Below are 25,819 nucleotides of genomic sequence, written 5' to 3'. Positions count from 1 at the left end.
ACTTTGGTCTGTGAGTATTCTCCTGGGAACAGAGCTTTGCTCAGAAGAACCTGATAGTGATATGAAAGATGACAGAAGAAAACTTTCCCAAGTTCAAGTTCAGTTGCCATTCAACCCTACATAAACACAACCAAAACGCAACGGCCAATTGCCAAACAAAATTAAGATAATTGGTAAAATAAACAAAATTATATAGTAAAGTACTACAGCACAGAAACAGGCCCTTTGGCCCATCTAGTCTGTGCCAGCCATTCATCTGCCTAGTCCCAACAACCTGCCTCCAGACCCTAGCCCACCACACACCTCCCACTCATTCAAATGTCTCTTAAATGTTGAAATGAAGCCCACACCACACTCGCACTGGCAGCTCGTTCCACACTCTCACCGCCCCGAGAGCAGCAGCAACCCCTGGTGCTCCCCTTAAACTTTCCACCTTTCACCCCACTAATTCTAGTTGGAGTAGTGCAAGAAAATTTGTATCTGCATCAATTACAGAAATGCAGAAAACATGCCCAAATAAGTTCCACTAATAACAAGAAGTTAAATGGATTTGCAAAAGATTGTGACTTCTACAGTCAATGGTGGGAGACACTGTGGGATGGAGGGCTTTCCATGGCACAGATAATGTACAGTGGTAGCTCACTCTAAATGGTATTAAGCACAGAAAAGTGAACTGATGCTAACTAAGCTGTGAATGACAGATATAATGGAGCAGCATATCATACGGTCCTGATGGTGTGAAGGTGAAAACAGGGTGGTCAAAGACATGGTTAAAAATGGGATCTAGAAATGCAGACCACCAAGATGGAGATAGAAATGAAAATTGGGAATCAAACAGCTGGCTTTGAGCTTGGCAATGGTAATCTAAAGGAAGTTCTCACTCAGTAACAACAAAGAGTGGTAGATTAATAAATAGGTGTGGAGTCAAAAGTATGGATAAAAGCAGAACTAAGCAAATTGTCTGGTTATTCAACCATTAGAGAAGAGAACTCACTATTTTTTTTAACAGTGATAATATGCCAGTTGGTCCATCAACATGTTAAATCAGTAATGGTTTCCAACCATATAATCACATGTTCAAAAACCACAGCAGCTTCTCTCTGCCAATTGCCAACAATTTTACCACATCCCAGTCTAGCTTTCCTCTTCCTAATGGCATGATGCTGAACTTTGAAAACATTCAGAAATTCCACAGCAGACTGTTAAAAACGTGCATCAACAATATTCTGAAGACCTTCACGAGCAATTAATACTCAGGTTTCCTCAGAGCTAACTAGCATTCAAAAGAAAAATGTATCTCACCACAGCAAAAAGTATTCTGTGAGTCATAGTTGGCACATTACATAAAGGTTACACAATTAGTGTTTATCCCGCTCCCATTAGGGAGGAAGCTACACAGCATTAACGCCAGGACCACCCGACTCAAAAACAGCTACTTTCCCCAAGCAGTAAGGCTGATCAACACCTCCACCCACTAACCCACCCCTCCACACCCCCAACCACCACTACTTTATCATTTCCCGTCAGTCACCTTATGTACAGACACTCCTGTGCCAAGTGTCACTTTATGGACATATATTCAATATATACAAGCTATCTTATTTATAATTACTGCATATTTTTATTATTCTGTTCTTTATCTTACTGTGTTTTTTTTAAATCCTGCATTGGATCCAGGGTAACAATTATTTCGTTCTCCTTTACACTTGTGTACTGAAAATTACATTCGACAATCTTGAATGACAGTCGGCACATTACAGAACGGTTACGTGCATGCGAGTACGTAGCCATCATATACAATTAAAGCAGTTTCCAAGCACCAACTACTCAGTCCTATTTTGGTAACTAATGACATCATGCCATGGCAAGACAGGCTTCAATTAAAACTTCATCCATTAACTTGCTAATTATGTATTGTATTCAGTTTAACTCTTAAATATTCCAATGGGTGACTGCTCTCTTGCTGCAAACACTGGTTCCTTTAGAGTCTCACTTATACCAGACTTGATTCCCCATGGAGCCTGAAAGAACGGCACAAGCCACTGTAATAACATGCCACAAAAATGTGGCCCTAATCATTAAGAACCCCCATTACCAGGGCACGCCCTCTTCTCATTACTACCATCAGGAAGGAGGTACAGGAGCCTGAAGACACGCACTCAACGTTTCAGGAACAGCTTCTTCCCTTCTGCCATCAGATTTCTGAGTGGGTAATGAACACTACCTTATCATTTTCCTCTTTTTGCACTACTTGCTTAATTTTGTACAGTACTTACAAATGTCTTAGACACATGTAAAAAAAATCTGTAAAGCAAAGATTCTTTCAAAAACAATAAGAAGTTTCTAAATATCAGAAAAATTGCCATAAAGTGCAGTAAATAGTAAAAAACTAAATCAAATCAGTATTTGCTGTGAGCACTCTTTGCCTTTAAAACTGCATCATTTATAATGCAGTACGGTTTTATAAGAAAATCAGCTGGTAGGTTGTTCCAAGCATCTTGGAGAACTTGCCACAGTTCTTCTACAGACTTTGGCCGTCTCGCTTGCCTCTGTCTCTCTAGGTAATCCCAGACAGCCTCAATGTTGTTGAGACCAGGGCTCTGTGGAGACCATACCATCTCCTTGTTCTTCATTTTGCTGAAGATAGTTCTTTGTGTGTTTGGGCCATTGCCCTGCTGCAGAATGAAGCTGGACCTGCTTAAGAGCGTCCCTGTATGCTCTGAGGAATGGATGAGAACCTGCTTATACTTCTCAGCATTGCGACTTCTATTAATCCCGACCAACTCCTTCTGCAGAAATGCAGCCCTAAACCCGCAGGGAATCTTCACTGGTTGGTTGCAGGCACTCATCCATGCAGTGTTCTCCAACTACCTGCCTCCTGCTTGAGACAAAGATTTTAAATTTTGACTCATCAGTCCAGAGCCCTTGCTGCCATTGTTCAGCACCCCAATCCCTGAGTTATTAGTGTGTGGGTTTGCCTCTTAACTTCATTTCCACTTCTGACAAGACTTCTCCGGTCTATAGAGGGGTGTACTTGGGTTCCAGTGGTTTCTGAGAATTCAGAGCTGAAGGCAGCGTTGAACTTCTTCCGGTATTGAAGGACATCAGGTTGATTCATCTCGTCGGTTACACTCAGCTTGCGTGGCTGAGCACCATGGCTCTAGTCTTCAACTTGCCTGTTTCTTTGTGCTTCTTCAGAACAGCTTGGACAACACATCTTGAAACCCCCATCTGCTGTGAAACTTCTGCTTGGGAGAGACGTTGCCGATGCAGGTTGACCACCTTGTGTCATGTTGCTTTGCTCACTCCTGCCATAATGCAAGAATTGATCATTTGAAGGTTAAACTGTCACATCTGCCACACCCTCACCTTTTAGTTTGCTTGTCCTTTACCCTTTGATTTCTTCTACACCAATTTCTGTTTCAGTGAATCAATTTACTTCATTCAACTCATTATGTCAATGATCATTAGCACCTGTTTGATATTTGTTTAATCATGTACTGGACCTACACAATAAGTTTTTACTCGGAAAGTGGTCTATTACTACACCTGCCCCGACACCTCCTCCTCCACTACTATTCAGGGCCCTAAACAGTCCTTCCAGGTGAGACAACACTTCACCTGTGAGTCTGTTGGGGTCATTTACTGTATTCAGTGCTCCTGGTGTGGCCTCCTGTATAATCGGTGAGACCGCTTCACTGAGCATCTATGCTCTGGCCACCAGAAAAAGCGGGATTTTAAATCCAAGTCCCATTCCCATTCTTATATGTCCATCCATGGCCTCCTCCACTATCATGATGAGGCCACACTTAGGTTGGAGGAGCAACACCTTATATTCCATTTGGGTAGCCTCCAACATTGATTACTCAAACTTCCAGTCATGTCTCCTACCCCACCCCTTTTCACCCTTTCCCCTCCCTCACCCCTTGCCCACCCACCACCTCCTTCTGGTACCTCTCCCCTCCCCCTTTCTTTCTTCCATGGCCTTCTGTCTCTTTCACTAATCAACTTCCCAGCTCTTTACTTCATCCCTCCCCCTCCAGGTTTCACCTGTCACCTGGTGATTCTCTCCCCTCCCCCTCCAGGTTTCACCTGTCACCTGGTGATTCTCTCCCCTCCCCCTCCAGGTTTCACCTGTCACCTGGTGATTCTCTCCCCTCCCCCTCCAGGTTTCACCTGTCACCTGGTGATTCTCTCCCCTCCCCCTCCAGGTTTCACCTGTCACCTGGTGATTCTCTCCCCTCCCCCTCCAGGTTTCACCTGTCACCTGGTGATTCTCTCCCCTCCCCCTCCAGGGTTCACCTGTCACCTGGTGATTCTCTCCCCTCCCCCTCCAGGTTTCACCTGTCACCTGGTGATTCTCTCCCCTCCCCCTCCAGGTTTCACCTGTCACCTGGTGATTCTCTCCCCTCCCCCTCCAGGTTTCACCTGTCACCTGGTGATTCTCTCCCCTCCCCCTCCAGGTTTCACCTGTCACCTGGTGATTCTCTCCCCTCCCCCTCAAGGCTTCACCTGTCACCTCCCCTCCCCCTCCAGGTTTCACCTGTCACCTGGTGATTCTCTCCCCTCCCCCTCCAGGTTTCACCTGTCACCTGGTGATTCTCTCCCCTCCCCCTCCAGGGTTCACCTGTCACCTCCCTTCCCCCCACTTTTCAAATCTACTCCTCAGCTTTTTTCACCAGTCTTGTCGAAGGGTCTCAACTCAACTGTACTCTTTACATAGATACTTCCTGACCTGCTCAGTTCCTCCACCATTTTGTTTGTGTTGCTCAGACTTCCAGCATCTGCAGATTGTCTCTTATTGTGATTTGACGGTTACTTTCTTTAACAAAATACAAAGATTTCTCTGTAACATTTAATTTTAGGGAAAATAAAAGTTGAAAATCAAAAATTTGCTCTGTGTTATTAACAACTAATGCAGAAGACAAAAAATAAACATCTAAAACAAAATATATATTAAAAAAGCTAGGATGTCCAAGACTTTTGCACAGTACTGTATACATGCTTGTTGAAATTTAAAGTTTTTAAAATTATGTATTGCAATTTACTGCTGCTGCAAAAGAACAAATTTCATATCTGCCAGTCATATTAAACCTGATTCTGAGGAACCATAAGCTAGAGGTTAGCACAGGACATACAATGACCAACAGTTATTTAATAGATATAGGCTCGGCTCAAGGACAGCCTGTAGATACAAATGAACAAGCTGACTTGCTGAGGCTGGCTGCTCTTCCCACACCTACACCTCTCCCGTCCAGTGAGATACACTCCGCACACTGCTTTTGTTCATTTCTGAATAATGAACTGCTCAAATTATGACTAGTTCTCAGGAACAGGTTACCATCAATAACAGCAAGCAGTTGAATACGCTAACCAGATCTCAATCTCTCACAACTGTAGCATCAATGTCACAATGAAGGAGGTATTTATTGACTTATGGGAGGTGTCTGGTTTTCAAGAATGGAACCCTGTGGTAACAGAGTCACTGTAACAATAACAAGTTCACCCTTTCCCATTCATTGTCCTTTCCCCAAAGACAATAACTGAGGTACACTTCCATCAGATAAAAACAGCGTTCAACACTCAGATGGCCAGACTGCACAGCATCAGTGCTGACAATAAATACAGTCCAATCCTGACTAGCTCAAGCTAACAGGAACTCTGCTGCATTTTCCCCATAGCTTCCGTCTCCTGCACCAACTCCCTACCCAAGCCAGCAATGGCCAATAACAGCACCCAGATGAATGCTTCAACCTATCACAAACTAGGAGGTAAACAGAAGAGTTTCCTGGAACAATGTTACAAGAGGGGAGATGCTTATTGACTTCTGGGAGATTTCTGCATTTGACAAGAAGCAACAGCTCTTTGGCTCCCAATAATGGTGGAAGCTTTAAATTCTAAGATGGATTTTCAAAGTTTCTAGACAGGGAATTCAGCCAACCTAAGATATTTGTATTTTTTATTGTGTTAACTTATGTTGTGTTGCATCGGATCTGGAGTAACAATTATTTCATTCTTCTTTACACTTTGTACTGGAAATGACATTAAATAATCTTGAACCTTGAAGTTGACTCTATCCAACACATTATTGAAAACCCTACTCACTATGCAGTAAAATACATTTGCAAAAGAGCTCTCCCTCCCAGACACAAATTTCCCAGCCGCAGCTCAGCAAGCAGTACAGAAAATTGGATCCTGGTTCAATGGCTTTCAAAAGATGCCTATAGTATGATTAGAACTAGGATTTAAAAGGAATAGGGGAAAATAAACACACTAAAGATCTTGCTTCACTGACCCCTTGTTGGTGTGCTGGATTTCACTTGAGGGAATAAGATGGGACTATTTATTACTTCACGTGTATAAAGTCCAGATCGTCCAAGGATGCCCATCAGTAAGGTTGCATAACTGAGGCACACACAACTGGAGAACGGATGGGCACTTAAACCAGCCAGTTCTGCTCAGTCCAAAGTCTGAAGATATGAAAGTCAAATTTGGCAATTTTTCTTCAAAGTTCATCCACATTAAAAGTAAAGGAGAAACAATGTCAGAACAAGCCTTAAAGGATAGATTCAAAACAATGGGGCAACCTATCCTCTGTTCCACTCTCCTAAAAATACAGCCAATATTACAAACGCAAGCTATTTTGTGTTATACTCAATGATATACTTACAAAGTATAGGCAATATCATTTCTTTATTGCCACATTCCAGGAAAGTGCTGAAAGAAATTGAAAATGCCGATATTTATTGCACACAATATTAAATTCTGAAAGGTGAACTTTAGTGAATCATAAACCAGCTGCAATCCATTTGCAAATCCTGTAGGACTGTGCATGGTGAGCAATTAGATTCCACCTCTGGCTCATTTGTGTTGTGCACAAATCACGGACAAATCAATAAAAGTGGAACTTGGCCTCGAAGTCACAATACAAACAAAACTGAAAGACTAATAAAGGGATTAAACCAGCACAGAATACTCATTCACATCAGTTCTGCCTGATCCACATCTCTGAATGGGCACAGCTAGGAATTCCAAAGCCCTGCTTCTATTTGTTAAACTGTAGGCAGGAATACACCAGCTACCAACACAATCTTGACTAAAATATTGATAATGATTTGTGCATCATCATAGAGTAATAAAACACTACAGCACAGAAACCGGCTCTTCAGCCCATCTAGTCGTGCACTATATCCTCCATGGTCAAGGAAAAGTATCATTCGTTTAAACTTGGCCAAGTCAAAAGTATATTTATTATTGAATCTTACATGACCAGAGTCTCATGACCAGTGCCTCTTGCAGGCAGCCACAAAACAAAGAACCACAATGGAATCCACAAAACAAAGAACACACACGAAGATCGACAAACATCCAAAAAAAACGTGCAAACAATAAAAACAAAAACAAACAGTACATAGATGAACCACTGTCTCCGAAAGTGAGCCCACAGCCATGGAACCAGCTCAGCACTGAGGCAAGTGAAGCCGAACATCCCAACACACAGACGATCAATGTCCAATCCTAATTTATTGTTACAGCTTTCCAAAGATTACGGAACGTTACTTTTCCTTTAAGGCAACAGGAAACCGCAGATGCTAGAATGATAGCAACAAACAGTCGGCTGGAGTAACTCAGTGGCCGAGCAGCATCCATATGGGCAAAGAATTGTCCATGTTTCTGATCAAAAACCTGAATTACGACTGAGTGGAGAATGAAGGTGAAGAGGAGAGAGGGAGTGGTTAGACTGCAAACCAGTAGGTGATTGGTGGCCTGAGGAGAGCTAGAGGATAAAAGGCAGGTGAGGAGAAAGAGCAAGGTGGGTGACAGGTGGACACAGAAAGAGGCACTGGTGGGGTGGCGGAGGGGTGGGAGAGGGTGAAGATGAAGACAACAGCTGGAAGATGGTAAGTAGGAACACAAGGTCAAGCAGTGCTGGAATCAGTTAATTCCAGTGATCTTCTTCCTGGTTTATCCTTTCACAGGATGTGGACTTCATCGGCAGTTATCATCCATCCCTTTCTCTCCTGAATCAACAAGGAGGTTAAGAGTCAAGCAGTGCATTGTGAAAAGCAGCGTTCCCAATACTGACCCCTGAGGAACACCATTAGTCACTGGCAGCCAACCAGAAAAGGCCCCCTTTATTCCTACTCACTGTCTCCTGCCTGTCAGCCATTCCTCTATCCACACCAGTATCTTTCCTGTAACACCATAGGATTTTATCTTGTTAAGCAGCCTCATGTGTGGCAACTTATCAATCGCCTTCTGAAAATCCAGGTAAATGACACCCACTACCTCTCCTTTATCCACTCTACTTGTTAATTCCTCAAAGAACTCTTAACAGATTTGCCAGGCAAGATTTCCCTTTACAGAAATCTTACTGACTTTGACTTATTTTACCATTCGTCTCCAGGTAACCCAAAACCTCATCCTCAATAATAGACTCCAACACTTTCCCAACCAATGAGATTAGGCTAACTGGTCTATAATGTCCTTTCTTTTGCCTTCCTCCTTCTTAAAGAGTGGAGAGACATTTACAAACTTCCAGTCCTCTGGAACCATGCCAGTATCAAGTGATTCTTGAAAGATTATGACCAATGTATCTATTTTCTCTTCAGCAACCTCTCTCAGGACTCTGGGATGGAGTCCATCTGACTTATCCAACTTAAGACGTTTGAGTTTGACTAGCACTTTTTCCTTTGTAATAGCAAAGGCACTCACTCCTGCTCCCTGACACTCACGGACCTCTAGCACACTGCTACTGTCTTCCATAGTGAAGACAGGTGCAAAGTACCCATTAAGCTCATCTGCCATTTCTTTGCCTCCCATTACAACTTCACCATCATCTTTTTTTTCCCAAATATTAAAGTCAATAAAGAGCATTCTGATGTACGCATCTGTGTTGTCCAGATGTGTCAGTGTTGAAAGACGAGCCAATGAAGTGGCATCTGCTGTTGACCTGGTGTGCCAGTAGAAAAATTGGAGCAGATCCAAGCTGCTTCTCAGGCAGGAGATAAGTTTCATCACCAACCTCTCAAAGTACTTCATTACAGTGGATGTAACTGTTACCAGGCAGGTCGCCACTTTCTTCTTAGGCACCATTATGATTCGGGCTGCTTGAAGCAGGTGGGGTCCTCAGATTGCCAAAGTGAGAGGCTAAAGAAATACTCTTGATCAGCAGAAGTTTTCAGTCTTTGGCCTGGTTCCCCTTCCAGGCTGGATGCTTTCCGTCTGTTCATCCTCCGGAAAGGTGCTCTTACAACGACCTCAGAGACTGAGATCACAGGGTCACCAAGGGCTGTGGGATTTTCTCCATGCTTTGTCGGTCAAAGTGAACATAGAAGGCATTGAGTCTTCTGGGTGGAAAGCCTTTTTAATCATTTGGTTTCACCTTGTGAGATTTAATAGAATTCAAGCTGTGCTACAGTTGCTGAGCATCCTTCAGTGATTCAAGCTTGGTCTGGAACTCCCACTTGGCATGTGAGATGTCTCTGGAGATCATACCTAGACCTCTTGTACCTTACTTGGTCACAGACCTGAATGCCTCTGATCTGGCCCTCAGCAGGTTGTGGGTCTCGTGGTTCATCCAGGGCTTCTGGTGGGGAAGACTTTGAATGATTTTGTGGGGATACTCTCATCTACAACAAACATTCAGATCCTCTGAATTCCAGTCCACCAACTAGAAGCACCAACACAATTTAATGTTTCAATCAATGGCCTTCAATCAATAAGGAATAGAGACATCTGCAGCCGTATCGAGATTTCAGTAATAAAGTCCGATTTATAATGTACTCAGTGCCTCGAGTATCTAATAAAGTACCCAATAAGCACATGTTCATGGTCTTCCGTTGCTGTAGCCCAGTCACTTGGATGCGTTATTCATTCAGAGATGATCTTCTGCACACCACTATTATAATACATGGCCACTTGAGTTAATGTCACCTTCCTGTCAGTTTGAACCAGTCTGGCCATTCTCCTTTGACCTCTGTCATTAACAAGACATTTTCATCCACAGAACTGCTGCTCACAATTCTTTTTATTTATTGTACCACTTTCTGTAAACTCTAAGGTCTGTTGTGCATGAAAGTCCCAGGAGATCAGCCATTTCTGACATACTCAAACCACCCCGCCTGGCACCAGCGATCATTCCATAGTCAAAGACCAAAAAGCCATTCTGCACCCAAATGCTTAGATCGTATTTCTTCCCCATTTTGATGTTTGGATAAACAACTGAACCTCTTGACCATGTCTGCATGCTTTTACCCATTGAGTTGCTGCCACATGACTGGCTGAAGAGATATTTGCGTTAACGAGAAGTACGGGGTACCTGATGAAGTGGCCACTGAGTGTATGAATTCAAATAAAGAATCCTTCCCTGCTCCCAGTCACAGATAGCCCCTTTAACTTTGTGTGGACCAATTCGTATGATTTTTTTTTAAACTGCACAGAATTTAAGATAGAGTAAATACTGTTAATCTTTTTGGATAAAACTCAAAGTATTAAAATAGTTGTCTTCCACTCTCAAAGATAGAGGAAATTTCATAGACAATGATGAGCAGAGCAGTTCACTTGTGATTAGCCTGTCAAAGAAAGGTATACTCTGCTATTAGCATTTCCAAGTTCTGGAAAGTGGACATCTCATTAGGAGTTAGAGGAGATTTCCGTTATCAGCTTCTTCCCCTCTGCCACCTGATCTCTGAATAGACATTGAACCCGTGAACACTACTAAATAATTTTTTATTTGTTTTTTTACACTATTTTACACACACACACTTACACTTATTTTCCTCTATTTTTATCTTGTGTGTCATTGTACTGTTGAATTTATACATTCTTTGGTAATAAATGTACTTGAAATTTCATGACATGTGCTGGTGATATTAAATCTGATTCTGAAGAAACACCACAGAACCAGTTCAATGAAAACCCAATGTGTGAAAAAAAGAACAAATTGTGCAAATGGCAGAATGGAAGTGAATAATACACAGAATATTAAACGGGGTCCCCCACAGAGTCTTAAGAGCGTCTTTCCTTAACTGGAGACCAAAGAGCCATTCTGCAACCAAATGCCCCGATCATATCACACAAAAGTAGCAAAATAAAAGTAACCAGAAACAAGAAAGAAATGTAACATGAACTGCAGAGCCCTCCAAAATGACTCCTTGTTGGTGCTACTTACACCTGGGAATTTAAAGTTCTCAACCACTTTGACCTCGGCACCATTGACACAGACAGAGATTCTGCCCCTCCTCACCCGACACCCAGCTGTTGTGTTTCACTAACATTTATCTTTGCATTATGCCTTGATTTAAATTCATATTTTAAACTCAATCCAAACCTATATTTATTTGAAGTTGCCACATGGGTTAAGTCTCCAGAATATCAAAGGAAAATAAAAACATGCATTCATGTACTTGCTCTTCACTTGTTGAGAATCACTGAACCAGGTTACGGGCGAAAGCATAATCACGTCTTGTAAAGCATAATCATGTCTTGTAAAGAAAGCCTGTGGGGTACACTTAATCAAAGTTTTGGTTATATAACTCCACCACAGACAGTCCCAATCCAGCCGCGAGAGGAGGGCAAGGGGGCTTCCCATGATAACTCAGAACTACCGAAAAGCCAACAGAAGCTCCAACGGCCTCGTCTTCGGGAGAAGAGGGAAACACCGAGATGAGCTAAACCGAGAGATAACGTGGAAGTCTGGCCCAGGACAGAGGACTCTGATGAGCTACAGTCAGCAGCCGATGCACCAGTAGAGTGACTGGCTTAAGGAAATTGACTGTGTAGTTAAGCAGAAATAATAGTCATATAGAACCGAAGCTTAATTATGAATTAGCAACAGCAACCTGGTATTCCATGCAGAAAGGACATGATTTAAAATCATTCTTCCAGATTAAACACTATCAAACCTAAACTAGCTTTACAGATTCCTTGGATGCTCTCCAAGTTGCATGCCATCTTGGACAATGACTTCCATCCACTCCATCATGTACTGGTTAGGCACAGGAGTACATTCAGCCAGAGACTCATTCCACCGAGATGTAACACTGAGCGTCATAGGAAGTCATTCCTGCCTGTGGCCATCAAACTTTACAACTCCTCCCTCGGAGTGTCAGACACCCTGAGCCAATAGGCTGGTCCTGGACTTATTTCCACTTGGCATAATTTACTTATTATTATTATTATTTAACTATTTATGGTTTTATATTGCTATATTTCTTCACTATTCTTGGTTGGTGCGACTGTAACGAAACCCAATTTCCCTCGGGATCAATAAAGTATGTCTGTCTGTCTGTTCACTACCATTTATAATAATTGTAATATGGCGGCGGGGGAACGGTCCACAGATGCATATCACCTCTGGTGAAGTGGCTTGTTATGCCCATTCTAGGGCAGCCCTCTCATCCTTTGTCCCTACCACTCAGCTCTCAGCTGTAGCCATTTGCTTGCTACAGAGGCCAAATTCCATTACAATGATAAGTGGGTTAAAACAGGTGAGTGTGGTCAGAGGGTCTCACATCCAAGTGAGATAGGGACATGCCTGTTCTAGCATGCAAGTCAGCTCCAGCAGACTGGCGGATGAGGTAGATCTCAAGACCATAATACACAAGATATACAAGCAGATTTAGGCCATTTAATCCATCAAGTTTGCTCTGCCATTCCATCTTGGCTGATCCCAGATCCCACTCAACTCTGTACACCTGTCTTCTCGCCATACCCTATGATGCCCTGATCGATCAGGAAATTATCAACTTCTACCTTAAATATATGCACAGCCTTGGCCCCCACCACAATCTGTGGGAGAGTGTTCCAGAGATTCACTACTCTCTGGCTAAAAAAATTCCCCCTTAACTCTGTTCTAAAGGGTCACCCCTCAATTTTGAGGCTTTGCCCTCTAGTTCTGGATACCCCACCATAGGAAACATCCTTTCCACATCCACCTTATATAGCCCTTTCAACATTCGGTAGATTTCAATGAGATCCCCCATGCATTCTTCTAAATTTCAGTGAGTACAGGCCCAAAGTTGTCAAATGCTCCTCATATGTTACATAGAAAAACAGAAAACCTACAACACAATAGAGGCCCTTCGGCCCACAAAGCTGTGCCAACCATGTCCTTACCTAAGAAATTACCTAGGGTTACCCATTGCCCTCTATTTGTCTAAGCTCCATGTATCTGTCCAGAAGTCTCTTAAAAGACCCTATCGTATCTGCCTCCACCACCGTTGTTGGCAGCCCATTCCATGCACTCACCATTCTCTGTGTAAAAAACTTAACCCTGACATCTCCAAGCACCTTAAAACTGTGCCCTCTCATGCTAGCCACTTCAGCCCTGGGAAAAAGCCCCCGACTATCCACATGATCAATACCTCTCGTTATCTTGTACACCTCTATCAGGTCACCTCTCATCCTCCATCGCTCCGAGGAGAAAAGGCCGAGTTCATTCAACCTCAACCAATGGAGTAAATGAGGTGCTCAAGGAATATAAAGTAAGAAGAATCTTAAGAAAGGAATTAGAAAAGCTAAAAGATAAATGATATATGATTCCCATAACTCTGAAAAATTGCAAACTTCTAATTTATTTACCTTCATTTACAATGTGTCAGAGACAAAGAAGTAGCTATGACACCACAGTCATATGGACATTACAGAACAAAGTTTATTAGTTTCACATTGCTACAGTGTTTTGGGGTTCACACATGCTCCCCCCCCACCAAAGGCTGTCAGTGTATTTGTGTAAAAGACTTCTTCCTATCTAGTCACCACCATCATACCTGTGCCGAAGAAGTCTTCAGTGTCCTGCCTAAATGACTACCGTCCCGTTGCACTTACATCCACAATCATGAAGTGTTTCGAGAGGCTCGTCATGAGGCACATCAAGACCCTGCTGCCCCCCTCACTGGACCCCCTGCTGTTTGAGTACCATCCCAACCGCTCAACAGATGACGCCATTGCCATCACCCTCTACCTGGACAATAAAGACATGCATGTTTGAATGCTGTTCATAGACTTCAGTTCAGCATTCAACACAATCATCCCTCAGAAACTGATTGGAAAGCTGAGCCTACTGGGTCTGAACACCTCCCTCTGCAACTGGATCCTAGACTTCCTGACTGGGAGACCTCAGTCAGTCTGGATTAGGAGCAGCATCTCCAACACCATCACACCGAGCACGGGGGCTCCCCGGGGCTGTGTGCTCAGTCCACTGCTGTTCACTCTGCTGACCCACGACTATGCAGCAACACACAGCTCGAACCACATCATCAAGTTCACCGATGACACGACCGTGGTGGGTCTCATCAGCAAGAACAACGAGTCAGTATACAGAGAGGAGGTGCAGCTGCTAACGGACTGGTGCAGAGCCAACAACCTGTCTCGTAATGTGAACAAAAGAGATGGTTGTTGACTTCAGGAGGGCACAGAGCGACCACTCCTCACTGAACATCGACGGCTCCTCGGTAGAGATCGTAAAGAGCACCAAATTTCTTGGTGTTCACCTGACAGAGAATCTCACCTGGTCCCTCAGCACCAGCTCCATAGCAAAGAAAGCCCGGCAGCGTCTCTATTTTCTGCGAAGGCTGAGGAAAGTCCATCTCCCACCCCCCATCCTCATCACATTCTACAGCGGTTGTATTGAGAGCATCCTGAGCAGCTGCATTACTGCCCGGTTCGGAAATTGCACCATCTCGGATCGCAAGACCCTGCAGCAGATAGTGAGGTCAGCTGAGAAGATCACTGGGGTCTCTCTTCCTGCCATCACAGACATTTACACTACACACTGCATCCACAAAGGAAACAGCATTATGAAGGACCCCATGCACCCATCATACAATCTCTTCTCCCTCCTGCCGTCTGGGAAAAGGCTCTGAAGCATTCGGCTCTCACGACCAGACTATGTAACAGTTTCTTCCCCCCAAGCTATCAGACTCCTCAATACCCGGAGCCTGTACTGACACCTTGCCCTACTGTCCTGTTTGTTATTTATTGTAATGCCTGCACTGTTTTTGTGCACTTTATGCAGTCCAGTGTAGGTCTGTAGTTTAGTGTAGCTTTCTCTGTGTTGTTTTTTTTAATGTAGTTCAGTCTAGTTTTTTATACTTTCTCATATAACACCATGGTCCTGAAAAACGTTCTCATTTTTAACTATGTACTGTACTAGCAGTTATGGTCGAAATGACAATAAAAGTTGACTTGACTTCTCTCCAGTGACTTCCTTCACGTAACAACACAATGACTACTAGAAACTGAGATATCAGAAATGCAAAAGACAACTGACGTCCTGCCTCCTACCAACATTTCATCATTGGCAACTCGAAAAAGGAGTTTTACTTCATGCCACTATGCAACACTGTAAAAACAAGGGCTGTTATCAACTGAATCAAAAAAAGTCAGTGCGTAATTCTTTTTGAAGCATCAATTCCATACAAGTCCATATTCGCTTTTTACTTACACATGACTAAACCCGAGGCAACCGATCAAGTTGCAAAGTCTAGAATAAAGAAAGTGTGACTCACCAGCACCACGTCAATGCCTCTTTTCCTAGGAGAGAAACAACACAACATTTAGTGAAACAGTGCAGAGTAATAGTGAATAAGTATTTATTTTAATTGCTTTGTCTAATAGTTGCTGTGCAAATAACAGCAATTCTGAAACTACTGTAATATGCTGAAAAAAATCAGACTCATTTGCTGTTGGTAAGAAGTGGAATCTGCCACATTTACCCAAATCCAGACCAGACTTTACAAGTCTGTCTTCCAGTAAAAAATCCTGAGGGAAAGTCAATATTGGACAATTCAATCTGGCCCTACCTTTGCCATTCACACTATACAAAGAAAACAAAAATTCCATATCAGAAAAATATTTAGTGAAACAGATGGGTTTTTAATACAATTTAATCCCTGATTCTTGTTTTTTTAATTTAGAGATAGAGTGTGGAGCAGAACCTTCCAGCCCAGTGAGAGGCCAGACTGGCAGCAGCCCAGCCCAATCGCAGGACAATTTACAATGACCAACAGATACAAAATGCTGCAGGAACTCAGCAGGCCAGGCAGCATCTAAGGAGAAAAATACAGTTGACGTCTTGATGCGAAACTTTTCTCCCATACACGAGTTCCTCCAGCATTTTGTGTATGTTGCTGGGATTTCCAGCTTCTGCAGATTGTCTCTTGTTTGTGAACCTACTAACCAGTACATCTCCAGACTATGGGAGGAAACTGGAGCACCCAGAGGAAACCCATGAGTTCATGGGGTGGATGTACAAACTCCATGCAGAATGTGCCAAAATTGAATCTGACACCTCCAGCACTAACTGCTACTCTCCCGTGATGTCCCAAAACTTTTTGATTTATTTAACTGACTGAATATTAATTCCCCTATGGGATTCAACCAGAGCTCCAGAACAAGTTACTGGTTTATAAGAGTAATAGTTCCACCACTTTGTTACAAGACTCCACACACAGCACAATTTAAATAAAGTCTGTGAATTTGAAAGAAAGATGCCTTTGCATTGCCCAAACACTATGAAATGGTTACCGTATGAAAGATTAATCAGCCTCCAAATTCATACAGGCTCTCTGATAATACAGACTCCATCACTCTCCAGACTCCCACCTACCCCATTCCTGCACAACCCCCAACTCTAGCCCAATAATCATGCAAGTTCTTTGCTTTCAAATTCTTATACAGTTCACTTGCAAAATAAAATTTAATCTGTCTCCATTAATACACTTCAGATGCCAAACTAAAAATTACTCAAATTAACTTCGGATCTTTTGCCAATCACCTTCACCAGAATCTCTTACACATCGTTTTGCAGTAGTACAGTGCAAGGCAACAAGTTATAATAAATAGAGTAAAAGAGGAATGGGAGTGTTCATTGTTCATTCAGACATCTGATGGCAAAGGAGAAGGAATTGTTCCTCAAACGTTGACAGTGTCTTCAGGCTCCTGTATGGTAAAGGTGCACATCCCCGATGCTGAAGATCCATAATGACAGTACCAGCTTTTCTGCTGTTTCAAGATGTCCTCGCTGGTGGGGTGTGTTGTGATGGAACTGGCTGAATCAGCCACTTGCAATGCTGTGCACTGGAGACCCCATGCACTGGCAGTGATGCATTCAGTCAGAATGCATTCCACTGCACACACACAGAAATTTGCACGAGTCTTTGGTGGCACAAATTCCGAATGAAGTAGATCATGGCATGCCTTCTGTGATTACATCTATGTGTTGGGCCCAGGATCAAAGTTCCAAAATGTTGGTGGCCAGCAGCCTTTCACCTCTTCCAATGTTAACACTCAATGAGGACTAGTTGATGTTCTCCTGACTTCCCCTCCTGAAGTCCACAATCAATTTTACAACACTGCTGAACCAGCTGATCTATCTCACTCTTGTACACCTCCTCATCACCATCTGAAATTCTGTTGGGAAGTTGTTGGAATCGATTGTTAGGGATGAGATTACTGAATACCTGGAGGCACGTGAGAAGATAGGCCATGGTTTTCCAAAAGGAAAATCCTGTCTGAGAAACCCACTGCAATTCTTTGAGGAAATTACAAGGTGCAGTAGACGTGGTGTACTTGGATTTTCAGAAGGCCTTTGACAAGGTGCTGCACATGAGGCTGCTTAGCAAGATAAGATCCCATGGAATTACAGGAATTACTAGCACGGGTGGAGCATTGGCTGATCGGCAGAAAACAGATAGTGGGAATAAAGGGATCCTATTCTGGCTGGCTGCCAGTTACCAGTGGTGTTCCACAGGGATAGATGTCGAACCACTACTCTTTACGATGTATGTCAATGATTTGGACTATGGGATTAATGGATTTGTGGCTAAATTTGCCGATGATACAAAGACAGATGGAGGAGCAGGTAGTGTTGAGAAAAAGATAGTTTAGAGGAATGGACAAAGAAGTGGCAAATGAAATACAATGTTGCAAAGTGTACGGACATTCACTTGGCGGAAAATAAATGGGCAGACTATTATTTAAATGGGGAGAGAATTCAGAGAATGCAGAGATGCAAAGGGACTTGAGAGTCCTTGTGCAAGATACCCTAAAGGTTAACCTCCAGGTTGAGTTGGTGATGAAGAAGGCAAATTCAATGTTGGCACTCATTTCTAGAGGTATAGAATATAAGAGCAGGGATGTGACATTGAGGCTCTATAAGGCACTCGCGAGACCACACTTGGAGTATTGTCTGCAGTTTTGAACCCCTTATTTTAGAAAGGATATACTGACATTGGAGAGGGTTCAGAGAAGATTCACGAAAATGTCTCCAGGAATGAAAGGGTTACTGTATGAGGAACATCTGGCAGCTCCTGGGCTGTATTCCCTGGAGTTCAGGAGAATGAGGGGGGAATCTCATAGAAACATTACAAATGTTACAATGCCTGAAAAGATTGGATATGGCAAAGTTATTTCCAATGGCAGGGGAGCATAGGGCAAGAGGGCACGACACTAGGGTAAAGGATGAACTGAAGGAAATTTATATTAGGTAAGAAACGGTGTTGGATAGACTGTTGAGTCTGAAGGCTGAAGGCAACCATGCAGGTACAGCAGGCAGTGAAGAAAGCTAATGGCATGCTGGCCTTTATAACAAGAGGAATTGAGTATAGGAGTAAAGAGGTCCTTCTGCAGCTGTACAGGGCCCTGATGAGACCCCACCTGGAGTATTGTGTGCAGTTTTGGTCTCCAAATTTGAGGAAGGACATTCTTGCTATTGAGGGAGTGCAGCGTAGATTCATAAGGTTAATTCCCGGAATGGCGGGACTGCCATATGTTGAAAGATTGGAGCGACTGGACTTGTATACACTGGAATTTAGAAGGATGAGAGGGGATCTGATTGAAACATATAAGATGATTAGGGGATTGGTCACACTGGAGGCAGGAAGCATGTTCCCGCTGATGGGTGAGTCCAGAACTAGAGGCCACAGTTTAAGAATAAGGAGTAGGCCATTTAGAACAGAGATGCGGAAAAACCTTTTCACCCAGAGTGGTGGATATGTGGAATGCTTTGCCCCAGAGGGCAGTGGAGGCCAAGACTCCGGATGCATTCAAGAGAGAGTTAGGTAGAGCTCTTATAGATAGCGGGGTCAAGGGATATGGGGAGGGGGCAGGAACAGGGTACTGATTGTGTATGATCAGCCATGATCAGTGAATGGCGGTGCTGGCTAGAAGGGCTGAATGGCCTACTCCTGCACCTACTGTCTATTGACTTCAGGACTGAAGGACGTCCATTTAGAACAGAAACGCAGAGAAGTTACTTTAGTCAGAGGATGGTAAATCTGTGGAATTTTGTTGTCACGAGCGGCTGTGGAGGCCAAGTCATTGGGTGTATTTAAAGCAGAGATACATAGGTTCTTGATTAGCCAGGGCATCAAAGGGTATGGAGAGAAGGCAGGGGAGTGGGGATGACTGGAAGAATTGGATCAGCCCATGATTGAACAGCGGAGCAGCAGACCCGATGGGACGAATGGCCTACTTTTGCTCCTATAGCTTATGATCCTATGGTCTAATATTGGTGTCATCGGCAAATTTATAAACGGTATTTGGGTTGTGGTTAGTATTGGGTGAAGATAGAGCAGTGGGCTAGGCTCACGTTTTTGAGGTATGCTGGTGCTGACTGTCAGTAAGGAGAGATGTTATTAACTATTTGCACTGACGGTGGTCTCCCAATAAGGAAGTCAAGGATCCAATTGTGGAGGATGATAATAGATGCTGGGTTTTGAAGCTTTTACTAATAGTGAAGGGATGATGCTATTGAATGCTGACTTGCAATCAATTAACAACATCTCGGTACTCCAAAAACAAGGAGAGCCACTGAAATTGTGTCTGCTGTTGACCCACAGTGACCAAAGCTCTTCCTCACATTCTCTGAACCATTCACCAACAGACAGTTTTCTTCATCTACTCTGTCTACACCTATCATTTTAAACCCTTTTATATCACCTCTTCACAATCTCCTCTGTTCCAAGATAGCAAAATAACAAAACTGCAGCTTTGGTCAACTGCAACCAAATGGCAAAAGCTAAAGTGTTCATAAAATCTAATCTTCACATTCATGCTTAGGAGTCTAGGCAGATATCTGTAACGCCAAGGATTTTCTATTCAGCATGAGCAGACATTTCAGTCAACAGAGGGAAATAAACCTCTGCAAATAAATGCAACGTAATCCAACTTGTCCCGTTACTTCAGTTTAAAAATGTTTTGTCAAATATTTTGTGAAAAAACTTCGGGGCAATTCTGTTCAACAACAATTAAGAGGCATCCAGCTGATGATGGCCGATTGCTCTCCTCTATGATTTCACCCTGCACCCTGCCTAATCTGCATTAGGCACCAATGTGCTCAATCCTTCCCATCCAAAATTACCCCTTCCTTTCCAGTCCTGATGTTTCGGCCCGAAACATCAACTGTTTATTCATTCCCGATAGATGCTGCCTGACCTGCTGAGTTCCTCCAGCGTTCTCTGTGTGTTACTTTGGATTCCAGCAACTGCAGAATCACTTGTGTTTATGACTTCCTGCCCTACATATCTGTCATTGAACAAACTCTTAAGGTACTGTTTCACTTGGCAGATAGAACCAAGAAGAATCCAAGGTCAATGCTGGATTAACTTGCTTCAGCATTATAAACGATGTTGGCTTCAGGATAAAGAACCAAAGTAAATGGCGTGGGTCCATACTCATACACACAGAAGTGTCAGCTACCATAGCTCTTAGGAAAAGAGCCATGGATATCAGAGTTGGAAGGTCATGAACTCTGAAGGCTGCTGGGCCTGCAAACATCACAGAGATAGAGGGACTAAAGGCAGGAGGTGAAGCAGGAACACGAAATAAGATTTTTTTCCAAAATCATTACCAGACTGTAAAATCGCCAGTCATTGAATGGGATGTGGACATTCAGTGTGGGCAGCAGGGTGATGACAGAGGACTTGCAAGCAAGAGCCACAGAATAGTGCTTGGCCCAAACACCAATTCAGTGTCAACACGCATAATAACCTGGAGTGGTTGGACCATCGTCTCTCCCCAATATCCACTTGAAGAAATAGGCTTTGAAATTGTGTGATATATATTGGTGTAATGTATACTCAGTGGCTACTTTATTAGATACACCTGCTTGTTAATGCAAATATCTAATCAGCCAATCATGTGGCAGCAACTCAATGCATAAAAACATGAAGACATGATTAAGAGATTCTGTTGCTGTTTAGTCCAAACACCAGCATGGTGAAGAAATGTGACTTTGACTGTGGAATGACCACTGGTGCCAGTTGGGGTGGTTTGAGAATCTCAGAAACTGGGATTTTCACACACAACCCTCTGTAGAGTTTACAGAGAGAGATGCAAACAAATGGAACAGTACCCGGTGAGTGGCAGTGCTGTGGGTGAAAACGCCTCGTTAATGAGAACTCAGAGGAGAATGGCCAGTCTGCTTCAAGCAGAGAGGAAAGCAACAGTAACTCAAATAATCACACGTTACAGCAGGAGACTATTGAACTTTGAAGAGGATGGCCTACAGCAGAAGAACATAAATGTACTTAGTGGCTGCTTTATTAGGTACAAGTGGCAATGTGGCCACTGAGTATACATGGTGACTATGTTCAGTTCAAATAATTAAAAAATTTTGCAGAGCATTCATCATTCTTTGCGCCAATCGGTCTGCAGCACAAACTAAAATAAACTGGTGTTCGGAGAAACAGCTCTGGGAGAATGACCCAAACTCTAAAAGGTAGCACACAACTTAATATATTACGGAGATATAAGAGACTGTATTTATTTTATCATCTGGCAAGAGCTTGGTTAAACCAAACTTAAGTTACAGAATCCTTCATACGGTGGATATGAAAAAGATTTGGAGAAGGGTATGTCAGTAATAACTCACAGTTTCATCAGCCTTAGTTACTTAAATAACCTGCCAACTGCTTCTCACTTTAATAATGCATAGAGCTAGCAATTTGATAGTGGAGTAGATTCTGCTCTCCCCGTCATATATTCAAGTCCTGATATGCCTATCAACATTTAAGAGGTTTGGATAAGTACGTGGATCGGAGGGGTATGGAGGGCTGTGCTCCATGTGTGGGTCGATGGGACTAGGCAGAATAACAGCATTGAGCAGGTGCCTGTTTGTGCTGCTGTGCTCTAGACAGAAACATAAGATTATTGAAATGAGAAAAAAATATCCTACAATTTTACTTCAAGTTGAAGTGTGGAGCAAATCAAGGAGATCAAGCAATTAGCAGACTATGTTGAGAGTTAACAGCGTGTCGGATTTCTGCACAGAGCAGAAGACAACAATCGTGGAAAGTGTCATAACAAAGTCATCATCATTATGTGCCATGTCGTAAGGAGTGGTTGTTCCATGATTGTTCTTGACAAACTTTTCTACAGAAGTGGTTTGGCATTGTCACCTTCTGGGCAGTGTCTTTACAGGACCGGTGACCCCAGCCATTAGCAATACCCTTCAGAGATGGTCAGCTGTTGCAGAACCAGGATAGCTGCTCATATGACCATCCGCCACCTGCTCCACTTGACACTGATCGGGGGCGGGGGGTAAGCAGATGCTACACCTTGCCCAACAATGACCTGCAGACCGGCAGAGGGAAGGAGCGTCTTACACCTCCTTTGGTAGAGACCCCTCTCCATCGCTCTACACTGATGACAAAGTCCATTTGGAATAAACAACTAAACACCAAATGGCCTTTTTTTATCCATTATTACGTGTTTGGGACTAGGAATTTAGAAATAACATCTCAGAAATGAATTTAGTCCTAAATATAACTCAAAGAGAAAGGTCTTGAGGCGCTAAGCTGAAATGTCACTGAATTATGTGTTAACCACTGATTATTATCATTCATTCCTCACTAGGAATATCCAATCATCTGCATGTTATTATTAGAATGCATGAAGCAACTCAGCCACTGATTATACAGGCGCCTGGTGTGACAATCTTACAGCAATCCAAAAGGGCAAATCACTTTCAGAAATAAGAGTAATTCTTATTGGGAACCACCATAAACCTTCAGAATGAAGCTTCTGCATAGGTTCCCTGTCATGGAGCTGTAATAATAACCGAGGAGTCCATGGAACCCCCGGGTGGGCAATCCTGAGTTATACAAACGGCAAGAGTTTTTTGTCTACAGGAACTATTACTTTGTCGCAAACCATCTTGTAATTCAGCATTCCTTAGTGTTTGGTAAACACCCAGGGACAAGTTACACTCACACCTCCAACCATATGTGTTCCCTCAACAGGATATGAACCTTTTGAGATCAAAATTTGGGTATTTAGCTTGTGAGCTTATTTCACTTCCATTCCTCTGCCAGTCCTGATCCCAGTAATCGTGGTGATAGTTTTAAATTTACATTTCGCTATCAAAATGTTAATAACTGCCTTAGTATCATATGCAAATGTATATACAAAGTTCCTACTGTGAAAAAGTCACACACACCTGTTAATTCTTAGCATAGTCTGTTACTTGCTTGAACTCCTTGATCTGACCTTCACTTCAATAGACAATAGACAGTAGGTGCAGGAGTAGACCATTCGGCCCTTCTAGCCAGCACCGCCACTCACTGTGATCATGGCTGATCATACACAATCAGTACCCTGTTCCTGCCCTCTCCCCATATCCCTTGACCCCGCTATCTATAAGAGCTCTACCTAACTCTCTCTTGAATGCACCCAGAGACTTGGCCTCCACTGCCTTCTGGGGCAGAGCATTCCACATATCCACCACTCTCTGGGTGAAAAAGTTTTTCCACATCTCTGTTCTAAATGGCCTCTGGTTCTGGACTCACCCATCAGCGGGAACATGCTTCCTGCCTCCAGCGTGTCCAATCACTTAATAACCTTATATGTTTCAATCAGATCCCCTCTCATCCTTCTAAATTCCAGTGTATACAAGCCCAGTTGCTCCAATCTTTCAACATATGACAGTCCCGCCATTCATTGTGAACCTACGCTGCACTCCCTCAATAGCAAGAATGTCCTTCCTCAAATTTGGAGACCAAAACTGCATACAATACTCCAGGTGTGGTCTCACCAGGGCCTTGTACAGCTGCAGAAGGACCTCTTTACTCCTATATTCAATTCCTCTTGTTATAAAAGCCAGCATGCCATTAGCTTTCTTCACTGCCTGCTGTACCTGCATGCTTGCTTTCATTGACTAATGTACAAGAACACCTAGATCTCGTTGTACTTCCCCTCTTCCTAACTTGACTCCGTTTAGATAGTAATCTGTCTTCCAGTTCTTGTCACCAAAGTGGATAACCTCACATTTATCCACATTAAACTGCATCTGCCATACATTTGCCCACTCACCCAACCTGTCCAAGTCACCCTGCATTCTCATAACATCCTCCTGACATTTCACACTGCCACCCAGCTTTGTGTCATCAGCAAATTTGCTAATGTTACTTTTAATCCCTTCATCTAAATCATTAATGTATATTGTAAACAGCTGCGGTCCCAGCACCGAACCTTGCGGTACCCCACTGGTCACAGCCTGCCATTCTGAAAGGGACCCGTTAATCACTACTCTTTGTTTCCTGTCAGCCAGCCAATTTTCAATTCGTGTCAGTACTTTGCCCCCAATACTATGTGCCCTAATTTTGCCCACTAATCTCCTATGTGGGACTTCATCAAAAGCTTTCTGGAAGTCCAGGTACACTACATCCACTGGCTCTCCCTTGTCCATTTTCATAGTTACATCCTCAAAAAACTCCAGATTAGTCAAGCATGATTTTCCCTTCATAAATCCATGCCGACTCAGACTGATCCTTCTACTGCTATGCAAATGCGTCATAATTTCCTCTTTTATAATTGACTCCAGCATCCTTCCCACCACTGACTTCAGGCTAACCAGTCTATAATTCCCTGTTTTCTCTCTCCCTCCTTTCTTGAAAAGTGGGACAACATTAGCCACACTCCAATCAGCAGGAACTGTTCCTGAATCTATAGAACATTGGAAAATGACTACCAATGCGTCCACGATTTCTAGAGCCACCTCCTTAAGTACCCTGGGATGCAGACCATCAGGTCAACTTGAAGATATTGTTCTGCCCCTTTGATCCCTGCCCGTCTTTAAGGAGTTTGCATGTTCTTCACATGACCACGTGGGATTTCTCCAGGCACTCCAGTTTCCATCCACAGTCCAAAGACATTCGAGTTGGTAGCAGTTAGCTACGCGGACATGGTATGTTGGTGACAGAAGTGTGACAACTCGAGGACTATCCCCAGCACTTCCTCGGCCAGTATAAAACAACATGTTTTACTATGTTTCAATGTACATCTGACAAATAAAGACCATTTATAATCTTTGCAAGTGATATATGGGTTTCACACTTAGACCAAGCTCTGCAGTCCCCGACTTCCAAGCAGTGAATAATTTCAATCTACATTATCAGATCCTGACAATATTGATACAAAACGGACTTGTCAACCATGGTTGGCAGCTCATCTATGAGAAGGAAAATTCTGATTTCAAACCTCTGCTGCCTTGTGGCTGTACCCTCTCAAGCAGAAGGCTTTGGGAGTAAACCCAGAAGGATAAGTCTGGAGTGGGAATCAAAATCAGGTTTATAATCACTGGCATGCGTCGTGAGTATTGTGTACAGTTTTGGACTCCAGGGTTAAGGAAGGACATCCTGGCTGTAGAGGAAGTGCAGCGTAGATTCACGAGGTTAATTCCTGGGATATCTGGACTGTCTTACGCAGAGAGGTTAGAGAGACTGGGCTTGTACACGCTGGAATTAAGGAGATTGAGAGGGGATCTGATTGCAACATATAAGATTATTAAGGGATTGGACAAGATAGAGGCAGGAAA

General features: G+C 43.2%; 1 protein-coding gene across 3 annotated transcripts in view; it reads right to left on the bottom strand.

Annotated features, from left to right (window-relative positions):
* Positions 1–25,819, bottom strand: part of LOC132390213 (inositol-tetrakisphosphate 1-kinase-like) — a 291,953-nt gene that overhangs the window by 230,719 nt on the left and 35,415 nt on the right. For all 3 annotated transcript variants that reach the window (XM_059962832.1, XM_059962820.1, XM_059962826.1), the window contains exon 3: positions 15,513–15,537. In XM_059962832.1, coding sequence (XP_059818815.1) covers positions 15,513–15,537 — 25 coding nt within the window. The remainder of the gene's footprint in view (positions 1–15,512; positions 15,538–25,819) is intronic.

The sequence above is a fragment of the Hypanus sabinus genome, chromosome 2, assembly GCF_030144855.1.
Source record: "Hypanus sabinus isolate sHypSab1 chromosome 2, sHypSab1.hap1, whole genome shotgun sequence".
In the NCBI taxonomy this organism is placed as follows: domain Eukaryota; kingdom Metazoa; phylum Chordata; class Chondrichthyes; order Myliobatiformes; family Dasyatidae; genus Hypanus; species Hypanus sabinus.
Note: the sequence above shows the minus strand (reverse complement) of the source record. Positions and strands in the feature narration are given on the sequence as shown.